The 27,127-nt window shown below is 34.9% G+C and overlaps 1 protein-coding gene across 1 annotated transcript in view; it reads right to left on the bottom strand.

Annotated features, from left to right (window-relative positions):
- Window positions 1–758: 758 nt before the first annotated feature.
- The window catches only part of pls3 (plastin 3 (T isoform)), a 62,111-nt gene continuing 35,742 nt past the window's right edge, over window positions 759–27,127 (bottom strand). Inside the window, 7 exon segments of the mRNA NM_001002326.1 lie at window positions 759–1,287; window positions 1,434–1,558; window positions 1,684–1,807; window positions 5,662–5,795; window positions 5,952–6,069; window positions 6,786–6,864; window positions 24,889–25,084. Coding sequence (NP_001002326.1) covers window positions 1,155–1,287; window positions 1,434–1,558; window positions 1,684–1,807; window positions 5,662–5,795; window positions 5,952–6,069; window positions 6,786–6,864; window positions 24,889–25,084 — 909 coding nt within the window. The 3' untranslated portion in view covers window positions 759–1,154.

Genomic DNA, 27,127 nt, shown 5'->3' with positions numbered 1-27,127 from the left:
ACGTGACTCTCTGTAGTTACATTTTTTGAGAGGTGTGCACCAGCGTAGGCGTAAGCAAAGGTGAGGGGTCTGTGATAGTGCGAAGGCTGTACCTGACCACACATGTGCACTTATAATATAAATTAGCCTTTACAAAAAAATGAGGGAGGTGAAACTGCTGAAACTGATATACTATACCTGGTTGTATGTTGATGTTTTTTTTTCAGTTGTACAGACATTGCGAATGTAAGACACCAACCAAATGTGAGTTTATCAAAAGCAGTTTATTTGTCATCTTTTTAACTTACATCATGTATTATTTTATGGTTAAATATTTTAAATGAGGAGTATATCACTTTAAAGAAAAGAAATACAGATCATGCATAGTTCATTTTGAGGTCTTTTATAAAAAAAAAGCTATTCAGAGTTATTATAATATATACATATATATATATATATATATATATATATATATATATATATATATATATATATATATATATATATATATATATATATATATATATATATATATATATATATAAACATAAGGCAAAAGTACACTGACACTTGACTATGGAATGTGTTATTGTGTCTTAGTGAAACGTTTGTGTTAAAACATTTCTGGTAAATTCTGTAGCATGTATAATCTTTAAGAAAAAAAAAAGCACTCCAGTTCTATGATTCAAACATAAGCATGTTCTGTACAGAAGCAATGCTGTATCCAGTTGGGCTAGTTGTAACATTTGTGTCTAAAGAATTCTGTAAAACTGTACCTATCAATCATACACACTTATTTTATTGCTTACATAAACAATACTGAAAAAAGAGTAATGAATTGAATTCAACACACAAATGGTTTTGCCATTCTACAATTCATTAAAATTTTATATGAATTTGCGCCCTTTGTATATATATTTTTATATTTACATTTTTGATCTAAAAGAACCAGTCATCATTTTCCACAACTTTTAGCCAATTTTAACTTTGCCCTACAAACGAAAAAGGAAAAAAAAAAAAGAAGAGAAAAGAAATAATAATAATAGTTAAAAAAAAATAACACCTATTGCCATTTTTATTGTGGTTGTGAAGAATTTAATAAACCAGAAGCCTTTCAACCAGCAAAATGGCTTTTGGTAAGGACATCAGTATTTGATTGTCCACAGAGTATAATTTTAAGCCCTTTTCATACCTCTGCCCATTAGACAAGCAAACACAGTCATCACCATTTTGGGTTTGACTTCTACTAGATCCTCAGGCAGGGCGTACACACGAGCGCCAATCTTCCTGGCCATGGAAACAGCATATCTGCAAGACAAGGATAAAAACTTAGCACACTATGAAATATGATAGACCTAAATTCTGGTATATCTAATGGCATTTATGTTTTTTCTTCATACATTTACACCTGCAGTTACTACTGCTTAAAGTAAACTGAACACATAAAATCTTACTTTGCATTGTCCAGTTTGTCTCCATCACTCAGACTTCCTCTCTTCACTAGGTCATAATTTATGCTGCTGGGCTGGATGGCGTCAATCAGATCTAAGACTGCCAGACTGGAGCTGATCTCTTTGTCCTACAATCCACAATTCACACAAACTTCTGACATTGAACCAACATATGCATGTACTTGTTTAACTTATGAATAATATTTATTATATTAATATATAATGTTAACTGAATAAATAAAAGAATGTGGACCTTAAAACTTGATATTTTAGTTGATTTTCCTGCTTGTGACAAAGTCTTATTAACCCAGCTGACGATAACATCATCGTTGACTTTCTGCCCATCACCCAGGTTCTCTAGTACATTTAAAGTATATCTAGAAGTGAACACAGATAAAAAAAATAAATAAATAAAAAAGAACATTATTAGTTTGCAATATTAGTCCATCTGTATCAAGGTAAGTGCTTCCTTGAGAACCACATTTAGGATAATTTAAACATTGCCAACACTTCATAATTACCAGGTTATGCTCTCGTTTACTTTTTTATAGACTAAATGAACCATTAAAATCTACCCTCACCCGTGCTGGTTCTTGAGGGATGCTAATGGAGTTTATATGTACTTTGCACTGCTCTCTTTGGTTTCCCCCTTCACCATGGATTTTTTTGGGGGATGTGTAACAGACAGCAAGATCTGCTGGTGAAAGAGTTTGCTGCTCATTCAAACTCTACACCAATGCTGGCATAACCTATACTCCTGTCTCCTGCTCATCAGTCCAGACCGTAGCCAGCTCATAAAATGGCCTCTGCCAATCCATCAAAGGACAAGATGGCCAGTTTCTCAGTTCACAAGATGGCTGCCATCAGTTTTCACAGTATTCACAAAATTAAGTGTTTATTTATTCATTCATTAATTTTCTTTTCGGCTTAGTCTTTTTATTATTCTAGGGTTGCCACAGCAGAATGAACCGCCAACTTATCCAGCATATGTTTTTTATGCAGCGGATACCCTTACAGCTGCAACCCTTTTCTGGGAAACACCCATAAACACTCATTTACACTCATACACTACGAACAATTTAGCCTAACCAATTCACCTATACCGCATGTGTTTGGACTGTGGGGGATACCGGAGCACACGGAGGAAACCCACGCGAACACAGGGAGGACATGCAAACCACACAGAAACGCCAACAGCACTTCCTACTGCGCCACTGCTTTCGCCTGTATTTATTTATTTTTTGTCAAATAAAAAGAGAGAGAAAAAAAATTCTAATAGATTTAATAGCCTACACCCAGTATCAGGAGCCAAGGGGATATTATCAGATTGCGGTGTAGATACAAAAGTAAGATAGTATTTAATGATACTGTGCATTTTTTTATAACAACAAAAACTGTCTGTATATAACTTAAAATATAAAAAATACAAAGGGTGTACAGTTCATTAACAAATAGTTGCATAACCCCAAATTTAAAAAGTTGGGATAGTATGGAAAACACAATTGAAAAAAAAAGAAGTAATAATAAAATTTACAAAGACTTGTATTTCATTTCAGACATTACAACAAACATTATCCAATGTGTTCTTCGTGATTTTTATTTTATATATGTTTTTTTTTCCCAAAATAAACACGTATTCCAATTTTGGTTCTTGCAAAACATTTTAAAAAAAGTTGGAACAGTAAAGCATTTACCACTGTGTATTGTTGCCATTCCTTGTCACAACTCTTAAAATATGTAAAGGGGCTGAAGACAACAAGTGTTTCAGGTGTAATTTTGTCCCATTTTTCCAGCAAACAAGTCTTAAGGTGGGTACCATTAAGGATTTTCTGTTGCATTTTGAACTTTAAAATGTGAACATGTTTCACATTTTTGACAGACAGGCCAGTCCAGTACTTGTATCATCTTTCTCCACAGCCAGGACTTGCTAATGTTTGCTAAATGTGGTTTTGCATTGTCTTGTTGAATAATGCAGAAGCTTCTCTGGAAGGCATCATTGTGCTCCAAAATTTCTATGTATTTTCATTAATGGTGCCATCACAGAAGTGCTAGTTACCTGACAAGGGCACTGACACAACAATTTGTTGCTGGTAACATGTATGATCATTTCTTTTCTTTGGTCTGGAGCACACTGAGCCTATGTGATGATATCACTTATAGATGAATGAGAGTTCTTGATGCAGTGCCACCTGACAGTTTAGAGATTACAGTTGTTCATCTTAGGCTTGCGCCCTTGTACTTTATGCACTAAAATATGTCAAGATTCCTTGAATCTTTAAATTTTGTTATGCACTGTTGAAGGTGAAATATCCAAATGTATTTCTATCTTTATTCGAGTAACATTGTTTTAAAAGATTTCAATAATTTTCCCACATATTTGTTGGCAAATTGGCCCATCTTTGCTCTTAAAGGACTAGATCATTCTTGGATGCTGCTATTGTACCAAATCATAATTACAATCACGTGGCAACCAAGGCATTTATATTTTTGGCAATATTACGATTAGTTAAATAACAAATCCTAACAGTTAATATGACTACTACATTTTCTGTAATACTGGAAGGAGAAATACTTAAGGGGTCAGAATAAGTAGAAACCTGTAGGTAAGTGGAAAGACATGTTTTACCTCTAATCTGCATCATCGGACACTATGAACAAACACATCTTTTGACCAGGGTTGGACTGGCCATTGAGTACACTGGAAGGATTCCAAGTGGCCTGGTAACTGATTTGGCCTGTTGCCGCCATACTTTAATTTTTTTAAATAATACTTAATAATTATTTTATGTTATTGATGATAAACTTGTACTAAAAGTGGTAGCATTTCTGAATTCAGCATTCAACATATGTAAACAAACATTGTAATGAATAAAAAAAATAAAAAAAATGTTCATCTAAATCGGTTGGTCTTGAACATTCTTTCATTCATTCATTCTTTCATACCACTGTCATCATGTTTAATTATTTTTCTTCATTACTCCAGTATTTAAAATACTTTTATGTAGTGGCAGTGACAGCAACACAGCCAATCTCAAGTGTGATATACAGATGTAACTACTTCAGTAGTAGCGCCACCGCAGAGGTACCTACGTGTGCCAGCAGCTTTTGGTCACTGGGTGGCACTTTAACCATAGATTTTCAGCTGTGCCATTTCAGAAAATGCATGTGTACTGTACATTGTGATGTGTTCAATTAAAATATAATTTTGTTTGTTTGTTTTAGTTTTCTTAGCAACAAACATCATTTTACACTAAACTGTATGTTTAGAAAAGATACAATGCATGGTGAGAAGTGTAGCCCTAGGCCTTTTGAATTGTCTCTCGGGCAGTATGCTTCAGGCATTCTATTTGAATGGGGTAACATCGAATTCTCCAAAATCACTTGCCAAGTATACAATTAAATTTCATACTAAGAATCACCATTTAAATTAAACAACGGTCTCTTTAGTTTAATTTGTAAACGTTTGAATCACACAAAATTTGCAGAAACTAATGTCTGCTCCAAGCCCATGTCTTGGAGTATTGTCAGTCTATACCAGGGATGTCAAACTCAATTTCTGGAGGGTCGCAGCCCTGCACAGTTTAGTTCCAGCCGTGCTTCAACACGCTTGACCTGTAGGTTTCAAACAAGACTAAAGCACTCAATTAGTTTGATCAGGTGTATTTAATTGGGGTTGGAACTTAACTGTGCAGGGGTGCGGCAATCTAGGAATTTAAGTTGACATCCCTAGTCTATATCAATCGATGATTGGCTCCTGCACTGAAAGGCAGGGCTTCATTCGCCATATTGATCATTACACTTTTCAAAACTATAAGAGTGACACGTCTTGTGTATTCCATAGTTTTTGTTATTAGTGAATGAGACCCAATGTTTCCATATGAGAGTCGCAAATGAGTACTTGTGGAATAACATTGTTATATTTGTTACATATTAAAAATCGGATTTTAGATTAAAATGACGACTGTCATGTCAATACACCATTTATAATTTCTCATGCACAAGTGTGATTTCTTTTTTCAATCAAGTGTTACAGGTTCTCCTGCTCAGATTAGAAAAAAAATGTATTGAGGACGTGCATTCCAGTTGGCCTTTTTACTGAATGTAATGGAAATCAAGTGATTCATGTAAAATCATCTCTAAAAAAATCTAAACTGTCAAGATGGATGCCCATTGTCCGATAAGCCATGTTGCTACTATACCTCATTGTCTATGTTAATACTTTTAGTGTCACCTTCTCATGAGCTGCCAGACCAGGGCAAGAGTGAGAGTTGGGTTTCCATCATTCAGATCTTGCCCCCCGATGCCCACTAATGAGAAATTGGCTTTGGTCTTCCCAAGTTCCACAGCATAATTACAGTTTTCCAGCTGTACACACAGACACACAAATGCATGTAAATACAGAAAACACAACTGGACATTATCCAACAAGAAAAGTAGCAAATTAGAAAGCATATCTTGTTTGCAGGTTTGAACTTGTTGATTTGTCCAGAAATTTTGTAAAAATTACTGATAAATGAATACCTTTTTCATGTTGGCCCCTAGTTTAGGATATGGAGGCTTGTTGACTTTGTTGTTCCAGTCAACAGGTACCTTGATTTTCTCATAAAGTTGCAAGATAACTAGAGCATCTTGGAGGTCACTAGGAGAGTAAAAAAAATCATTTTCATTTTTTCAATCTGATCTAATAAAGTCTTAAAATGTAAAACATAAAGACATTCACTTTACTTTCAACTGGATTAGAATTAGACATAAAATCAGATTGCAATCCTACATTAACCCTTTAACAGCCCCTCCAAGAAAAAAATTGGATTGCATTTCTTAACTCCTGATGTCACCAGTTAACAGACTCAATGCATTTTTTAACACATCCCATAATTTCTAAAATATCAGCCTCTACCAAATAGTTGATATGTTTGTTTATAGTAAAAGTACCATAATTAATACATATGGTATGAAAAATCATAAAACATAAGCTGAAATATGAAGTGAAGACAAATTTATTTAAAAAAAATCTAAATAAAACATCTTTGAATTCTAAAATTCTAAATTCTAAAAAAACTTAATTTTTTGAAGTATGCTATACAATAATTCAGAATCTCATTTAACATGTGTTCTTGTATTTTTTTTTACAGTAAAACCAAAATTAAGTTTAGAGCAAGTATAGTGTGCAACAGAATTATGTTTGTTCAATTTTTAATTTTTTTTTGTAAACCAACAATGCTGTGTAGCGTAAACCTTTATTTAAAACAGTCCTTCTTTAAATGACAGTAATAGTAATTATTTTAAACAGTCAAAATATGGTCAACCATTTGGTAGAGCAGGCTGTAAAAAGAAGAGTAAATGTGTGTGATTTACCCATATAAATGATTGACATGAGGGTTGACACCCAAAGAATTCATCCAGTTTCTGAAAGTGCGTTCTTCTCTGGTCTCTCCTGCAAAAAAAAAAAAAGAAAAAAAAAGAGGGTTAATCAATCAATCTAACAGAAGAAATACACACACTCTTTTCTAATGATATATATTTATAGACAGACAGAGATAGATAGATAGATAGATAGATAGATAGATAGATAGATAGATAGATAGATAGATAGATAGATAGATAGATAGATAGATAGATAGATAGATAGATAGATAGATAGTCCATGTACATCATTACCAATTGCAAAATTTTCTGAAAAGTTTATTTGAATTGTAAACTTAAATCTGCTACAAGTTATGATGTATAACTGAAAAAATGTGTAGGATAATTGCAACTAGTTATGACTAATTATTAATTTCCTTATGAGCTGTTTTGCTGTTTTGTTGAACCATATTATTGACAATATACATTCTAGTACTACATTTTTCTTGTTCAAAAAGCATTTCACTCCCACAACCATCACAAAACAGAAAACTACTGTATCAATAGTATCTGGGTGCAGACTTGAATTTGTAAGCTGATATTGCAAATCTCAGACTAGCAATGTCAGACACAATCCACTAAATGAAAGTATCACTGTGAAGGGTAGGGTTTGGGGTGCGCATTAAAAGCATTGGATGCAGCTAAGCTTGCAGGTCCATCAAGTCTGCATCCACACCCCTCTCAAAACTTTGTGGATTAATCCAGCATTAAAAAAAAAAAAAAAAAACTCTAAATGCCTCAGAGACACTGAAGTAATGCATCAACAAAAGCTTTAAACACAAGAACAAAATATTATTTTAAATATAAAAAACAATTATTTTAAATCAAAATAATATTTTAGGTCCTTTTATATATTTTTGTTATTTATATCTCTTATGTATTCATGGAGATTCCGCAGCTTTTTTTAAAAACTAGTTTACATGCTGCATGTGTCTCATGTGGACAATTGTAATAACAAAGCCTTGAGGGTGTGGTCACATTAAAAATAATGAGCTTAGACTGTCATAGGGCTCTATTTTGAAAATCCATGCGCAAAGTGAAAGCGCAGGGCGCAAAAGCAATACGGTATATGCCGAAGCATGTTAATAGAACTTTTAATTTGCCAGTAACCTTGGTTAAGCGCTTCCGGGGAACTGTATGCCAATGTTAAAATCGGCGTGTTTAAGGTTAGTTTTTTAAAAAAATCAGCAATCTCTACTGGCTGAGTTATATCTGATATAAAGTGGGTCTCAGATTGTACAAGAAGCACTGCATTATATTACATTTTCCCCCGCCATGTCTTTATAAGCATTTATTTTACCCCAGTATGTTCAATGGAGCTTTTGTGTTAGCCTGCCGATTCTGACGGGCGCGTGCGAGTAAAAAGCTTTTTTTCTGGTTTCATGCTTGTACAACTAAATGAATGAAGTTTATTTAACTTAATGTACTTTAATGATATTACAACATCGATGCTGTAAAAAGAACCATAAAAAATTGAAAACAAAAAAAATCACAATAACAGGTCACCGGAAGTTTATCAGTATGGGAACAACACTAGTTCGGCATATACCCTATATTAGGGCGTCTCGGAATCCACTTTTGCTAATTTATGGATGGAAAATTCCGCTTCGCACAGTGGCGCATGGTCTAAAAGGGTTGAGCTTATTTTCTTAATGAGTTATGGGTGTGTTTTGAGAAAAAAACAATCAAACTTTGTAAGTGGAAAAACTGAGCATTTCACTAGCAAGTAAACGGTTAAACAGAGCATCTACAGCATGAGAATGAGAGATAAGCCTCCTCATTATTAACTTTCACTTTCACTTTCGTTGATAGGGAAACCTTGTAGGCACAGACATCCATTAGCCTATAAATAATTAATTTCGTTTGTTAAGCTCAAATGTTTGTTTAAAAATTATTTCTAAATTCAGTTGTAATTTCTAGATGAATTAATTAACAATAATAACGCTGTGTGTTTAAAAAACAACAACAGTTACATCCAAGTACACATGCTCTGCCCTATATGGTCTAAAACCTGACAGGTGAGAAAATCTAAGCTTGTTTTAAAAATAACAAATATACATATGCACATAATAAATAATACTGCTAATAATAATAACAACATTATACAAAAGCTGTTATGCATATGAATAAACTAAAAAAGCCTCCAGAGAAGAAGGCATGAAACTTTGTTTTCTATATTTATGTAGGCTATAAAATAATATGTTTTGTAATATTTTAATCCTTTATATTTATGTCCTATAGGCTATATATCCTTATTATATCCTATATGTCACAATCACCAGTGATCTTAACTCCTAAGTTCACTGGATCTTATTTACAATAATCATGGACTCCAAATCAGCCATTTCTGGACTACATATTCATACATGTACTTCGCTCACACACACACACTTGCTTCCTTATTCTGACTGATAACTCTCCCACCACCTGAATATTGTCAAAGACTGATTACACACACTATTAAAGCAGCACACTCACTCATTCACATTGCTGAGTCTTGTTAGCTGTATAGTGACATTGCACTGCATTATTCTTGTCTTGTTTTCCCGTCTCTTGACCTTAGCTTTGTTTACCTTTTTGTCTCAGTCTGCCGCCTGCCTACCGTCATCTCGCCTGTTACTTTGACTACGTTTCTGGATTGCCTTTATACATCTGTTTGCACCCGTGTAGACCATTGCTTGCCTGACTATCCGAATAAAACCTGCATGTGGATCCAAACCTCAGTTGTCTCTGTCAATCCCCGTGTTACACTATATATATCCTTAATTTTTTTAATTATTTTTCATTTGTAAAGTTATTTGCGTATTGCTATACACCCTGTCTGTATTAAGCAATGTGTAAGCCAGGCACACAACTAACACGCTCTGTGCAAGACAAACGCTCTCATTTTTTAGATCAGAACGCCTATGGGTGCACATATGAGCGCAAATGCATTTGCTATTTAAACAGAGTGGCTCAAAACGACTCTTGCGTCAAGTTGAAACTAGCAAACAATTATTGCGTCACGCCTTGCGCCAGGTGTATGATAGGGCCCATAGTGTTGGTTTCATACTGATTACTTTATCAAGATATATTTGCTGCAACATGCACTCACTGCATTTAAAAGTAGACACTTTAAGCTTTGTATAGATATAGCTCTTGTGTTTGTGTGTTTTGTTTTCACAGAGTTTCAGTTAATTTAATGATGAATTTCTAAATACAGTTCCCTGAGAGACAAAATAAACACTTATTTATGTGACCAAAATCAACATTAAATCTACAGTACAGTATTCTTAGTGTTTTTGGCACTGATAACCTTCAGAGCCTAACATTATCTAACAATTAAACCTGCATGCAGCGTTGAAAGGATGATAGAGGTCAATATGCTGGTAAACACTTAAAGGTGGTGCTATGACTAACCTAATATTGGCATTTAAATGGGTTTAAAACAGGACTCTTGTTAAACACGTGAATTTGCAATGCGAACGCAATGTGATTGGTTGTGTCGGATTTCATGTGACTTTTACATAATCTTCAAGGGACATGCGTCATCATTCTGTGCTGCAAACATCATATCCTCCTCCTTTACTCCAAGAGAAAAAAAGGTCAGGTGCTCGAGCACCCAAACCCTTCTTCTGCACACATCTGCTGTTTTTAATGAAGTAAAATTAAATAACTCTGCAAACAGAAATAAACCAACTCTGCATTTACAGTTCAGTCAGTTGCTGCTCATTAACCCTTTAAGCGTTTACTACACCGGTAGTCAGAAAGAAACGCAACTGCAGTTGTCATAAATCACAAATCATCAGTGTTTTCAATCACAAGAAACTTATTTTAGGTCCTAAATGCCGAAATATACATTAGTAGTAGCAGAACACCACTCTACAGTTCATGAAATACACCATTGTCTGTGAAAAGGGTAATAATCATACAAGCATGATCCGACAACATGCTTCCTTCATACAGTATACACATTGTGGGCATAATTAGACATTTTGTGCTGTCCATATATGTACTTTTGCGCATGCTGGTCAGTTTAGGACCATGATCTGTTCACACTGCATATCTGATATTGGCCACATTCATAAGAGCAGTGTGAACAGCCATGCGTAAAAATCAGATTTGACAAAAAAATCAGAGGTGACGCAGTAGATCATGCTGTTGCCTCACAGCAAAAAGGTCGCTGGTTCGAGCCTCGCCTGGGTCAGTTGGCGTTTCTATGTGGAGTTTGCATGTTCTTCCTGCGTTTGCATGGATTTCCTCCGGGTTCTCCGGTTTCCCCCACAGTCTAAAGGCATGCAGTACAGGTGAATTGGGTAGGCAAAACTTTCCATGGTGTAGGTATGTGTGCGAATGAGTGTGTATGGGTTTCCCAGAGATGGGTTGCGGCTGGAAGGGCATCCGCTGCATAAAAACATGCTAAATATTTAATTCCCAGTGATCAATTCAGCTGTGGTGACCCCAGATTAATAAAGGGACTCAGCCAAAAAAATAAAAAATAAATGCATGAAAAAATCAGATTTGAGCACTAAGCCTCGCAGTGTGAACGTAACCTTACACTGATCAAACAGACCTGCCAGTGTGGCATCAGCATTGGGAACGCCTCCCTTAACCCAATCAGCACTCCTCACCTGCTTATTAGGGACAGCTGTTGCTCATTGAAAGAGGAGTATTTAACAGATGCCGTCGTGGGAGACAGTGAACACCAGAACCTTGGACAATCAACTCACTGCCCCGCACATCCCAATGGACTTTTCCTTAGCTCTACTCCACAAATAAACCTTGAGGATTTTAACTGTGTCTCTGTGTCCGTGTGATCTTTCACCTGAGACATCTGGTGAAGAATGCGGGCAGTTTCAGGGGTTACACGTGAAAAATTTATTAACAACTAGAGTGGTTTTCACTGTAGGGTCCTGCTTTCTCTCTTTCTATGTTCACCACCTATGCCTGGGGCTAAAGAAGGACAACAACCATCACCAATTCATGGAACTGGATTGCCACCAGCTTTAGCTTATGAAGTACATCACTGGGAGTGAGAAGGAGAGGAAGATCTGAGTGCACCAGTACCGGTACCAGCAGTGGGCACTGGATAAGGGTGCCTCAGCCAAAGTCTTGGAGCAAAGTCTAACATTATTAACTCTGGCCTGCATTTCGCTGCTAGGAGATTAATAATGAGCTGCCACTTATTGTGGAGATTGCAGTAACATATATTACTTAGCCAGTATTTGCCAGAAATTCATGCAATTCTTTTAATGTTAATTTAGGCTTTCTTGATCTGTTAATGTTGGAGGGATGTCCAGTTCTTGGAAATGAAACTGTTGCACCATATTTTCTCCACTTGATGATGATGGTCTTCACTGTGTTCCCTGATATATCTAATGCCTTAGAGGTTTTGTTTATATGGTTTTCCTGACTGATAACTTATAACAATGAGATCCCTTTGATGCTATAGAAGCTCTCTGCAGACCATGGCTTTTGCTATAAGATGCAACTAGGAAAATCTTAGGAAACCAGGGGCGTAAAATTAGCATGGAAAGAGGGAACACATCCTCACCAATATCCACCAACTATTGAAATGTCTTCACCAATAATCTAATTCACTTAAAAATAATAATAATAATCGCACTGTCAGTATTACCCTAGACATGCAGAAATGGTTAAATCACATTCTATACTTGAGTTGCACTGCCCCCAAAGACACTTGAACATTCTGATTGGCTGTGCCTTTCCCTGCTGTCATGTGAGGGGCTATAGTTGCATTCAGATGTAACAGAGCCAAAACTTTGCAGGGGATTCTACTGTGCCAGTATAAGGTGTGTGAGGTGTGTGACACATACAAGTGAGGATTGCAGCAGCAAAAGAAATTTTTTACTAAAAGTGTAAATCACATAAACTGTGTATATCACATAAACGAAAAGTTTAAATCACATAAACTGAAGTTTGCTTCTGAATGAGTCCATCATGATCATTAAAACACAGTCTGTCATTATAGTAGACTGATATTGTTGGTGAATAATATGCCCTGAAAACTAACTGCAGAATAAACATTCATTCATTCATTTTCTTTTCGGCTTAGTCCCTTTATTAATCTTGGGTCGCCACAGCGGAATGAACCGCCAACTTATCCAGCATATGTTTTACGCAACGGATGCCCTTCAAACTGCAACCCATCTCTGGGAAACATCCATACACACTAATTCACACTCATACACAATGGACAATTTAGCCTACCCAATTTACCTGTACCACATGTCTTTGAAACCGGAACATTCGGAGGAAACCCAGGCAAATGCGGGGAGAACAAACTAACGCCACACAGTAACGCTAACTGACCCAGCCGAGCCTCGAACCAGCGACCTTCTTGCTGTGAGGTGACAGCACTACCTACTGTGCCACCGCATCACCCTGCAGAATAAACAGCTAAATGTAAAAGTATATGATAAATGCCAGATCTCCAAATGTCTCAGAGCATGTCCAATTTCAATTGAAACAATTTGTCAGAAAAACTACAGGCTGTGCTCCATCTTTTATTATTACTGATATATGAGACATGTTTTATTTGCACAATGGCTAAAATAACATAAGTCTTTTTTAAACTCTCTCTTTATCATCACATTATCAGGCCCATAGCCATCTTATTGAAATGGGTGTTTTTTTTTCTAAATACTAAATCTTTTTGCAGTTATTCGCCTGATTTTTCTATTTAATAATAAGGATTTGTAGGACGTAGGATGATTATCATAATTACAGTTTTTGATGTACTAAAAATATTTCCTTACATTTTGTCAAATTGTTTTATATTAGTTTTATAAATAATGAGAATTTAGAATAAAGAAATTTGAAAAGATACTTATTTTTAAAGTTCTAATTTATTATCAGCTATAATAAAATTTTTGATTCACCTAGGGTTACCACTTTTGTTACAAAAAAATAAGGGATGCATACTGCAGTGGGGACCATATCCCTTGGGGACCTAGACCACAGTGATCACAGGCCCAGTAGCATGCCAGTTGTGGTAAATCACAACCTAAAATATGTTTTTAGGACAGTATGAACACTTGGAAATTAAAATAAACTGTCTTTTATTGAAATCTGCGTAAACAGATGCAGTCAGTCTTTCTTTTTTACAACTCTGTAGCACTGATATGGCTGATGTTATGTTTAATAGTGTGGTACAATGGCGTTAACTCCGCTGCTGTAACCTAAAGGCAAGGAGAAAATTCTTATGAACCTAATTTTAAAGTGTGGTATTGATAACAGATTTTGTCTAAAATATTTGTCATTATTTGCAATAACAACTATCCACGCTTGACTTAATAACAATTTCAAACACTCTGCAGCCAGGTATTTGTTTCCTCCCACTCTCTGCAGTATTTTTTCAGTCGCTTGCATTTAAACTTTAAAACTTTAAGATGAGGAGGGTTACCTAGAAGCATCTGCCATTACTTTCTGTCAAGATTTGACAGACTCTGCTTAAAAGACTCCTCCTCACTAAGACCAATCAAACTGACGATGACATCAAATATTACCCAATCAAAGTAGGAAATGAGGCATCTTCATAAAATGCATGTGGGATGATTTGCATGAAAAGCTACTTTTAAAAATTGATAAAAATATGGGACAAAACATGTCCACATTTTTACCCCAGATAGCAGGCAGTAATCGGCCTGAGCTCGGCTGCCCTTCGCCGCCTCCGGCTCCGATTCGGCACCGGCGAGTGTTATCGGCCCGGAGCTCGCTCATGAACATCCGTTTGTGATGCGGCTATAAAGCACTGGCCCGATTCCTGTTAACCATATCTGGCCCGAGTCTGTCTGTAGAGTCCTAGCCGCTTCTGGCAATGTCTCTGCTTGTTTAACTGATGACAACTGATTAAATTCTTATTTTATCTAGTAATCTGTTAGCTTCCCATTTAATGATAATTTGAGAAAAAATCCATGGTACGACAGCAACAAAACAATAAGAATATTTTGTGTGGATGGTCGCAATGTTTAAACGCAAACAAAACAATATTATTTTTAAATGGATTATACATATAATCAAGAGAAAACACTGTAAAATGCGCTTATTTTCGAGATAGCACGCTTACGAGATAGCAAGTTTGGTTTCATATTGTGGCAGGAGAGATTAGTTGCCTAGCATCAGTAATTTATGGGTCTTTGTCTCCATCCTATCACCAAACGGCATTTGGGCTATAAAAAGGGGAAAACATTTGCTACTTGGAATGCATCACCTGATCACCGTGAACGTGCTTTCGTCATTTCCTGCACCTGCAGAGGGCACTGAAAAGTCTAATCGGGTTGAATATTGCTTTCCTGTTGAACAGTGCAGTCCTGTTTTTTGTTTCCTTAAATTAAATTTTCTGTTTTCTTAAATTGTGTTCTGATTTATTTTCTGTGTGGGTTTATAGGAGGATGGTTAAATTTTTCTTGGTTTATTAATTATTACTTGTTTGAGTCCCATTTCCCCTTTTTGGTTCATTTGATTGTATACATTTTCTATAAAGTAAGATCCTCCTATAGTTTTGGCTGGATTTATTTGTTTATTTTCGTTATTTTGACTTATTCATCCAGCTTGTTTTGATTTTGATTTTTTTTTGTAAAGATTTACTGGGGCTCTATTTTCTTCATTATTGATGTATGGTTTATTTTCCTTTAATTTGGCTTAAGATTGAACTTTTGTTTCTTTTTATTGTTTATAGTGGGATTTAATTGACTTTTGCTTTCATTTATAATTTCTTCTAATACATATGCATTTGTCCATTTTAGAATTTCTTTTGTGTTAATTGTGAACCGTTTGATTGCAGGGCCTTGGTCCGAACTGACTTGTCTGCTTATGACAGAGCAAGAGCTCCCAGGGCGGAAGGCTAATTTTATAGGTGATTTTTAGGATTTTTCTCACAGTGTTTAGTGATTAATGTGTGTCTTGTGCGTGTGTGCTCTTTACACAGTGAAGTGCTGTGTTTTCACTTGAAGTGCAGTTTGGCCACCATCCCTGGCTGGTGAGCTCTGGCCCTTGAGCACAATTTGTAATTTTACGAACCACAATGTCAATGTTGCAATATTGGTTTTAATCATGTTTTTACTCAAAGCTTGTTAATAAAGAAGTTTTTTTTTGTACTGTGCCAAGATTCTAATTGGTGGAACGAACTTGTGCGTGCCTTTTATATAGGTGGTGTGTGTATTTTAATTCTTTGGGTAATTTCCCAAGGTGGCATAGTCGGGTAAATTGCCGTAATTATTATTATATTGGGGATCTTCCTCCATCCGCCCACCTGCCACCAGTCACAATAAGAAACACATGCGTAAGTAAACTTCTGATCCAAACTTCAATCCAGACGGTGGCGGTTATGCTCCAAAAAGCTGGTTGCCAACCACCATGAAGATCACAAGAAGGAAAAGAAGTTTGTTTGTTTTTTCAAAACTTTCTCGTCGACTCCAGTCAGAAAGGTAAGGTTTTTACAGCTTGTGTACTGTATATTTTGTGAATTTAGTGCTTAAAACATTTTTCCAAGTGTTTAGTTGTAACAGTGTTTAGTAATTTAAAACAATTTGATTAAAAATGTAACTTGCTTTAAAGAAACACAATTGAAGCTAATGTAATGCACAATGTTAGATTGTAACAGTGTTTAGTAACTGAAAAGTATTTTAATTATTTTAAAGAAACATGCATGCTAACGTTACGTTAAAGAAAGTTTTTGAAGACAAATCCATCAACACTTACATGATAAAACATTTGCTTTTTATTTCTGAGTTAAAATTATAAAGTACGGTTGGTGTTGAAAAAATAATTTTACGGGTATATACTTATCCAACATTAAAAATTCTGACTGATTATGTATACATAAAAAGTAATCATTTTGGATTTATAAAATATTATGGTAACACTTTATAATAACTACACACTATGAGTCATTTACTAAGCATTAGCATCTAGTGAATTCATTATATGTTAAGCATTAACTCTACATTAATAAACGTTAGTAAGCAGTTTATAACTGCAGCTACAAATGCTCTATTCTTCACTTATAAGCACCTATATAATGTGGTTAATAATTGTATTTTCATACTTAGTTAATGATTTATATTTCATTACTAAATTAAGTATCGCATTATTTACAAACCAGTTGTATTTAAGAGTATTTGAGGGTTTTTAGGATTATTCAAAATTAGTTAGTAAATAATTAATAAATTATTTAAATCAACATTTATATATCTTATTATTCAGGCATATATTAATAGTTAACTAATATGTTAATAAATGCTTTATTAATTCAACTTCATGCAGTTTTGTGACCTAATCTAAAGTGAGGACTATTTATGCTTTATAAATCACTTATAAATGACTATTACAGGCTCAGATTCAAATGAACAATAATCCTTGCAATCTTTTCTAAAAAGTAAAATTACTGTAAAGTTTAAACATTGCTGAATAACAGGAGTGGCAAAATACGACATAAAACTGGATAAAACAACAACAATATAATAATTTAACAATATAATAAGATACAATATTTAAACTCTATAGTGATTTTATTTTAGGTAAGGTTGCAAAGATTTATTTTTCATTTGAATTACAGTTTCATTTGTGTATCTTTAAATAAATAGTAATGAATAACGCCATTTTTCCTGTTTAGAATTCAACTGAGCCTTTATTTGTCATTTATAAGGTATTTATAAAGCATAAATAGTCCTCACTTTAAATTAGGTCACAAAACTAGGTGAAGTTGAGTTAATAAAGCATCTATTAATATACATAGTAACCATTAATATATGCCTGAATAATAAGACATATAAACGTTGATTTCAATAGCTTATTAATCATTTACTAACTCATTCTGAATGATCCTAAAATCCCTCAACTACTCTTAATTACAAACGGATGTAAATAATGTGATACTTATGTTAGTAATGAAAAATAAATCATTAACTAAGTATGAAATTACAAATATTGAACACATTATATAGGTGCTTATAAGTCAAGAATAGAGCATTTGTAGCTGCAGTTATAAACTGCTTACTAACGCTTATTAATGTAAAGTTAAGGCTTAATAGATAATGAATTCCCTATTTGCTAATGCTTAATAAATGATTTATAGTGTGTAGTTATTATAAAGTGTTACCAATATTATTGTTTAACTTGTTTATGCAGTGCATCATGAAAAGTAATCGAAACTTGATACTGTTTACAACACTTTTCTTACATATGCGTTTGAAGATACACAAATGAAACTGTATGGTATAAAAAAAATAAATTTTTGCAACCTAAACTAATCTAAAATTAAATTACTGTACAGTTTAAACATTGCTTCTTATATTGTTAAATTACTATATTGTTGTTGTTTTATCCAATTTCATGTCATATTTTGACACTCCTGTTATTCAGCAATGTTTAAACTACAGTAATTTTACTTTTTAGATAAGATTGCAAAGGTGTAAAGTTCATTTGATACTGAGCCTTTAATTGTCATTTATAAGGAATTCATAAAGCAGAAATAGTCCTCACTTTAGATTAGGTCACAAAACTGCATAAAGTTGAGTTAATAAAGCATTTATTAACATACATAGTAACCATTATTATGTGCCTGAATAATAAGATAAATAAATGTTGATTTTAATAGTTTATTAATCATTTACTAACTCATTCTGAATGATCTTAAAAAACCACCAACTACTCTTAATTACAAATGGTTAATAAATAACAAAATACTTAATTTAGTAATGAAAAATCAACCATTTACAAAGTATAACAATACAATTTTAAACACATTATAAATGTGGTTGTAGGTGTCACCGACTCGGTCCCAGTCACTCCCCTCGCTGGCCAGCAGAGGCCGCCATCTCCGGACTTCTAGCATTACATCATTCACTTACGCTGATTGTGCACACACCTGTCCCGAATCTAGCTTACGACCCACGTACCCTTTATAAGCCGCACACAAACAGTCAGTGCAAAGTCTTGTTTAGCCCCGGCCAGCATTACTGAGCGTTATTCCCTGCCTGTTTTCTCGTGTATTACTCCAGCCTGTTTCTGACTCTGCTTCGCTTTCTGCCTGCCCACGACCCAAGCCTGATATACGGACTCTGATACTCGCTGCCTGCCCACGACCCAAGCCTGATATACGGACTCTGATACTCGCTGCCTGCCCACGACCCAATCCTGATACACGGACTCTGATACTCGCAGCCTGCCTTTGATCAATGCCTGGTAAATCCCTCTGTGTCTGTTTACCGCCAGTCTTGAAACCTTTCAGACTATTGTTGATGTGTGTTTGCACTTTGGTGCATATTGTGTGTTTGAGTGAGAGCTTGATTAATAAATACTGCATAATGGATCCCTCCGTGTCAGTCTCCTCGTTACATTAGGTCAAGAATACAGCATTTGTAGCCGTTGTTATAAACTGCTCACTAACGTTTATTAATGTAGAGTTAAAGCTTAAAAGATAAGCTTATGTGAATTAATTGTATCTTATGTTCAAGCTGCAATTGATGCATGTAAAACTGAACGTCTTGAAGCAGATTTTGATGGGGGTGTTTTTGGTTATTGACAATTACAAATTGATTAAAATTAATGGGTAACAATATTTTTCGATTAAGTCTTATTATTCTTGTTTGCAAAGGTTAATGAGGTAATTTTGTAGCACATTACAGAGACAAAAGATGGCACCATCTTATGAACATGTTAAAAGCAGTTCATATCCTACACTTTGCATTTACATAGTAGCCTGCGTTCGATGTTATATCAATACAAATTGTATTAACGTTAAGAAACGTGAGGTTATATATATATTGATTCGGGCCGAGTATGCCAGCCGAAGTCGGGCCGAGGGGTAAGTCTCCAGCAGGCGAGAATCTAGCCGGAACTGGCCCGAGTGTATTTTGCTATCTGGGACCCGTCCCCACCAATATCACGTGCAAACCTATGCCCTTGCAGGAAATGACTACTAGAACAGGTGACCTTATTCTGGTTTAATCAAAGGTGCTTGAAATGATTACAGCTCTGTACTGATTCTTGTTTAAAAAGAGTTTAAATGTGATGGTTTAATTTTGAACAAACATATCACCAGTTATAAGAGAGTGTGCACACTTATGCAACCATATTATTTTACTTTTTTAATTTTAGTTTCCCACACCTAGAATATTTCAGTTTTTTTTTTTTTTTTTTTTTATGAAATTGTAAAGGTTGTAGTTTACATTTAGGGTGGAAAAAGTTCTAAAATGATTAATGTAGTTTATTGTTTTTACAATAGGGAAACCTTGCATTTTTATAGGGGGTGTTAGTGTTGCACAATATATCGATATGAAAAAAAGTTTTGCGATACCCTGGCTCTCAAAATGATGCGATGCTGTAATTGCGAGTGCTTATTAATAGAAGCAGTATGGGGGCCGCACGCTTCTTCTACTTTTATGTCATTAGAAATACATGGCACATGTGGTTGGTTGCTGTCACCCCAGAAGCCAATAAGCTTGCTCCTCGACATTTTAAAAACTCCATGTTCACTGTAAAAAATTGCTGTTAAAAAACGGTCAGATTCTACGGTGAAATAATGTTTTTTCACTAAAACAGTAATATTCTGTTAAAAACAGTGCTTTCTGGGTAACATTTTTGTTTTCGAGAAAGTAACCAACTGCAGAAAACTGTGAGCTAACAGAGTTCAGATTCGATGTTTTGAAGTCTGTGTTTGAAATCACGCTTTGTGTCCTTGTTCACTATTTCATACACTAGTTAACTAATATAGTTCACCTGACAGTTTTAATGAACACTAATGAGTGAATTCAGACACTGATGAACACCTGCTGTTAATAATCACAATTACTGAAGAAAATAAACAAGAAATACAAACAGTGACTTGAGTTACAACATTAAATAAAATAAAATAAAATAAAATAAAACAGCTTCAGTCTCATCAGAGGATCATTAAACAACTCCACAAACAGCAGACACACACTTATTACTGACTGATTTGACTTCCATACTATTCTCATTGAGATCCAACAGAAATTAAGGTGTTTTTTGTGTCACCGTAATGGAGTGAGGGGTTGGTTTAGTTGGGCTCTTCACCCTTGAACTTATTAATTCAGACTCTCCAATTACTATAATAAAGAGGCAACAAAATGCTTGTATTATAGCAATCAAGTTGGAAAGTCAATAAATAGAGAAATCTATTTGTCTGAAATTAGTTCTGATAAATGTTTTGTTATAAATCTGGAAGAAGGGCCTCATGCAATAGATTTTATGCTTAGTTGCAGGTATTAATTTAATTAATGAGAAGCGGAAACAGAAAAGATAACTCCGTAATTACTTAACAATTAAGAAATAACATACAAAAACAGTTCAGTTATGACAAATACACACTCAGACCTCATGAATCTGACCTTGTATCTCAACAATGGTAACATCTCAAATGTTTCATGCTGCAATGCATGCTGGGAGTGGCACGGTACAAATATCCCAGCATGCATTGCGGTATAAATAAATGTTGTATAATGGTCTAACAGTTTTCTTTATTTGTGTTTGATTCTGCTTTTGTTTATGTTTAGACTTTCAGTTGCCTGTTTGTGAGTTAAACTGTTAATTTAGTTAGTTGTCACCATTATTGAGGTTCATATGCTGATTATTGATGTCTCTTTGAGTGCGATTTACACCATAGAGCAGTGTTATTGTCCAAGATATTCTTAAAAACTTCCAGAAATCATTGCCATATATAGACATATAATGTAAAACAATAGATTTAACATTGAATAGGAGCAATACATTCTATTATACTAAATGAGAACAGACTCTGCCATTTAATAGCAACATGAACATCACCAGATCTTATTTAGGTTTTTGGCTGGCTTGCCACAACAAAGGAGCTTTTTAAACAAAGATCTTAACAAATGCAGCAGCCACGATAAATAAATGTTAAAAATGACAGGGCTAAGAGCCCAACTAAAGCAAACTCTGTTCTCCATGATGGTGACGTAAAACTTTAACTTTTTCTCAAGAAGAACTTTAGTAGATGTTATACAAAAATACATGTATTAAGTAATAAGTGTAGCTGGTGATGATGTTTGTAGAGTTGTTTAATCATCCGCTGATCATTTAAATGATTTAATCATTTGTTGTTCTTCAGGTTATTTCATTATAAAGCTGTGACTAAAGTTTTGCATGTTCTGTTCTTGTTTTTTCCCTTCAGTATTTCTTCATTTGTTCATTGTTAATCCTCAATTATCATTTAATTAGTCAGTTAATTAATGAATTTACTTCAGCTTTGCTACATGTTTCTTGAACACTCAGTAGTGTGGACACTTCAGTAAAAACTGAAGTATATGCTCTGTGGTTTAAAGGGTTAAAGGTGTGAGAGGTAAAAACACAGTGTAAAAATGTAATTTAACCGTAATTTACTGTTAATTTACACAACGGAAATAGACTGTAAAAAAACAGTAGATTGCTGGCAACCACAGCTGCCAGTAGATTACTGTTAAATCAAGGAAAAAACAGTATTTTACTGTAAAACCTGAAGCTAATGTCTTCTGTGTGTCACCGTTGTGGAGAAGAGTAGAGCCAGTGTATGAGTTAAAGATGAACAATGAACTGCTGATGTTATTCTGCATGTTTCTCTATTTAAAGATATCGGCTGTTTAGTTGCTGATGTAGTCAGAATCTCTCTAGTGATTCCAGATTTACATTTATGTGTGCTATTGTGAAAAATAAGACATTAGAGTTAAACCGAACTTTTCTAATTAACTAAAATAAGTTATCGTTATAAGTATGCTTCTAAGCATGTATAGCACATTACTTCATAAACTCATTCAGCAGTTGACCAAGTTGAGGCAGTTGCTTTCAGTGAGCAAAATGAGTTCACTTGAGTATTGTGTAAATCAATGTAGTTCATGTATTTTTACAGCAACATACTGTAAAATAACAGTACATTGCTGGCAACTGCAGCTGCCAGTATTTTACTGTTTTTTAACGGGACAATTTTTAACAGTGTTGTTTGGATTAAAAATCTGTAGCTTATTTTCAGAGACCCTACCCCAGCTATAGATTTGCTAAGGGGGTTCGTGTTTGGTTACGCTAAGGTTAAGCTTGCAGCAGGACTATATTATATGCTCAGAAAGCAGGTCTGTGAATATACTGGCTGTACCAGGGGCCTCATGTACAAAGACTTGCAAACATTGCATACGCACAAAGCTGTAAATGTGCATACGCAGAAAAAATTCAGACATATCAAAACACTGTGTATGCGGGATCCCACGCATATTCTCTTTGTACATCCGAATAAACTGAGCACAGAACCACTCCCTGCCAGCTCCCCTAATAAATATGGTAATGACTCCACTTTGGCAGAACCAAATGAAAAAGCAATGGCAAAAGCAAGCAAAAAGAGAAACTTCACAGAATGTGAATTGGAGTTGCTCATTTTGGAAGTAGACCAGAGAGAAATTGTGTTATTTGCAAGTCTGTCCTCTGAAATAAATAACAAAAGAAAAAAATAATAGAGTGGGAGAGTTTAGCTGACGTAGTTAACCCAGTGGGGTCTTAAGATTGCACTGTGAGTGACTTAAAAAAGAAATGGTCCAATGTCAAGGTGTACAATTTTGTAGTGTCTGTTTAGGGTAAGTGCAAATAACACACCTCGTTGTAATGAGCTAGTTGAGTGATTCACCATCACTGTTTGATTGACAGAGACAACATAACTAAAGAAAGCAGCAAACAGCAGCGTGAGTGGCATAGCTTGCATACCTGTCAACCCTCCCGTTTTTCCCGGGATTCTCCCGTATTTTACAGTTCTATCCTGCTATTATTTCGTAAAGGTATTTTCCCATATTTCTGAGGGTGGCAAATAAACATTAAAGAGCTGAGCCTCCGTATATGCAACACATACCACTGAACCACCAGGGGCCACCCCTTGCTCTTAAATATGGGTCTGTTCTGTGCATTTGCTTTGTTTAGGCATGAAAACCCTTTGAAATAAATATAAAACGGCATAATTACCTTTCCTTTTAATTACAGGTCGTTACACAATACATATATTAATAACATATTGACATGACTGTCAGCTGATGCACTCCATAGTGACAAATAGATGCTGTTTCCTAAAGGGGGTCTGTACTTGCAATTTGAAGCGGAGCAAAAGTCTGGGTTTTGGGTGCATGTTTAAACAGATATGCACAAAATTAATAATAATAATAATAATAACTAAAGATGTCGATTTTGGTTGTTGTTTTTTTCAAACACAACTAATTTCGTCCTAATGAGCATAAAAAGTTAGGTAAGTAATCGAGTGCTTTCATTATAAAGTTAGATGTGTGCACTTTTTTAAAGTGACACCTCTGTTATTTAATGTAATTAAACTAAAAAAGAAAATCAAAATAAATCATTCATTCATTGCTCTTTAATCAGAATGTGTTAGTTTTACAGAGAAAAAGCCATTGAGATTAGATAGCTTGAATCTATTTCATCATAATATATTATATATAATGTATGTGTGTGTGTGTATGTATATATATAGACACTAGCATTTCAGCTGCCCAATCACCCACTCTACAACTGACCAAGTGGCTGCCACCTTGGAGCCTCATCCCAACCATGCACATGACATGAAGTTGGCCTGGACCAACTCACATTCTCACTTTAATTTCATCATTAGTAAATCCAAACGTGATCATGAAATCAGTGGTATGCACAAAAACTTTGATACATGAAACGTTGATACATGAGGCCCCAGGTCTTGATGCTTGATTTTCAATAATCAAACCAGTAGCATGTGTAGATATATGCTGAAAAAATCAAACACATATACATTGCCAAATATCCATTACTATACTAAATCTGAGAGTTGAACCAAGACTTCTATTTTTTTCTGTTTGACTTTAAATGTACTCAAAACACCTGTAAATAATAAATAATACCATGATCATAATTATGACTGCACATGAAACATCAATTGTTTTTTGTGTTTATACCACAAGAGGGAGCAGTGTTCAGACCTTAGAAAATGAAAATAAAAAATAAGACCCCTCTCCTTGAATTACTTGCATCAACAATAAAACATCAAATAAATCAACAAGAATCATGAACAAATACCCACCCTCCAGTAGTCCCCAGTTTATGTCTTGATTTTCGGGTTTTGTCAGTGCTGGGTACTTGTTGAAGAGATTGGCCACAAAGGCCAAGTTGAGTTTAGGGTTGCCTGACATGACGTCTGTAGACGTGACAAACTGTCTGCACCCCAGCTTGTCTGCTTGCAGCAGCATACACTCAGCTCTCTTCAGGTCATCTTTCTCCTGTCACACACACAGCAGTACAAACATGAATTGTTGAAAAATAGGTTTCAGTGCAAATAAATTTACTTAAGCCTCAAGATGCAAAACATTGTCCTTTGCTGTTGTATGGGTCAGTGAGTAAAATAAGAACCAAATCGAATAAATAGTATAAAGAGAGACTGCATGGGTGAAGTAAGGTAAAGGAGAAAGCTTCATTTTGTGGTATTTAGTAAACTATTTAGACAAATTTAGTTTGCCCAACTTTTACAAATAAAAGAATACATATCTGAAAGCTCTAAAAAACAACACTTCTCTTTTATAAACATTTTGAAAAAAGTCCCCTATTATGGGTTTTTTAAAATTACATTCCATGCAGTCTGTAATATAGCTCCCAGTGAATGAAGGCATCCAACTGAGGTTTAAATCTGAAAATACAAACAGGGTTCATACACAAGTTTACTAAAACAAAATCATGACTTTTCCAAAACTTTCATGTAAATATTTATGACCTAATGTTTCATGTACGTACACATAGTAAATATTAAGAAAAAAATGTATTACAGCATATCAAATATATTTTGCAATATAGTGCCACAATTATGTGGATGATGGTAACAGTTTTTTTTTTAAATCTCCACAGTTCACTTTTAGAGAATTACATTAAAAAATGGCAACTGGGGGTCACCATAAAAAAATAAAAAAACATCAGATGCTAGCTACATGCCAACAAGCTGTTTATGAGTGATACAAGGAAAAGCCCTTTTCTCACAAACAATTACAAATGTAAATGTCTGGAGCATGTGCTGTGGTCAGATGAGACTTAAAATAGCAACAAACACCAGGCGCTCTTGTGTAAAACAAAAGATGAGTAATTAGAAAAGCACCCCATGCCCACTGTCAAGTATGATGGATCTGTGATGCTGTGGAGCCTGTTTCTCTTCCAGTGACCCTGGGAACCTTGTTAGGGTGCAAGGCATTATGCACTCTTTGAAATGCCAGAAATTTTTTTTATCAAAACCTGTAGACAATTGTGACATACAAAATATTATAAAAGAAAAATGTTTTTTATTTTGGTTATATATTGTTAAAAAAAGATATATTAGAAACTAAATAACACATCTTAACCATGGATGCCAATAATTATGGACGGCATTGTATGTAGTATATATTTCTTTTTATTTCTGCAATATTTAACTCGATAATTCTTTCACAGCATTAACAATGTAAACCCTTGTAAAACTGCAAATTCATTAACAAATAACCGTTTCCTGGTTTGATAGACTCTTTTAACTTAACTCAGTCAGGGGTGCGTTTCCCAAACAATGACGTAACTCACGGCTGTACCATCAAGGTACAATGCATCATTTGGGAAAAGAATGATGTAGAGATGAGTGTTTTTCAAAACCTGTTGTTTCTCTGTCGCAGATCCATCATTTGAACTGTGTTAGTTATAAAGTAAAACGCCCATAATGATGCTCTACACTGGGTGGTCACATCGTTTTTAAAGAAGAACCCCATAAATTCATGGTGCAAATTATATTGTTTACAGAAATAAATTGTAACTGAAATATATGTAAACAACACATTTAGAGCCTATGTTTCCTTTACAATTATTATCGAGAATATTACATATTCTATTCTAAAACATAAAATCTCTTACAAAAGCTAACACGTATTTTATTAGTTACTTCCTGCTTTGCTACTGTTCGGTGGTCTTTGCCTACTGCTCCACTCTTTGCACTCTGACTTTTATATTTTATAACCTAATTTTAACTTGAGCCTATCAGCACAGTGCTCAAACAACACAGCTTGAAGATCAACATCGAATCTACAAACTTTCTGGAATATAGCTTTACTAACTAGAGCAGAATTATCGACCAAACAATCCTCCCGCTACCCAGCTGCTTACATTCCTGAGATGGGAAAACACGGCTGTGAAAATGCCTCTGGATCGGATTAATTTAGAGTCTCACTGCTGCTCAAACTGCCACAAACTTCTACAAAAGATTGCAGTTCTTGAAACAAAGTTACTTGCGATTCGAGCAGAACTGCCGGATTCCACAG

This window comes from Danio rerio, chromosome 14 (genome assembly GCF_052040795.2).
Source record: "Danio rerio strain M-AB ecotype USA chromosome 14, GRCz13ab, whole genome shotgun sequence".
NCBI classification, from domain to species: Eukaryota; Metazoa; Chordata; class Actinopteri; order Cypriniformes; family Danionidae; genus Danio; species Danio rerio.
Note: the sequence above shows the minus strand (reverse complement) of the source record. Positions and strands in the feature narration are given on the sequence as shown.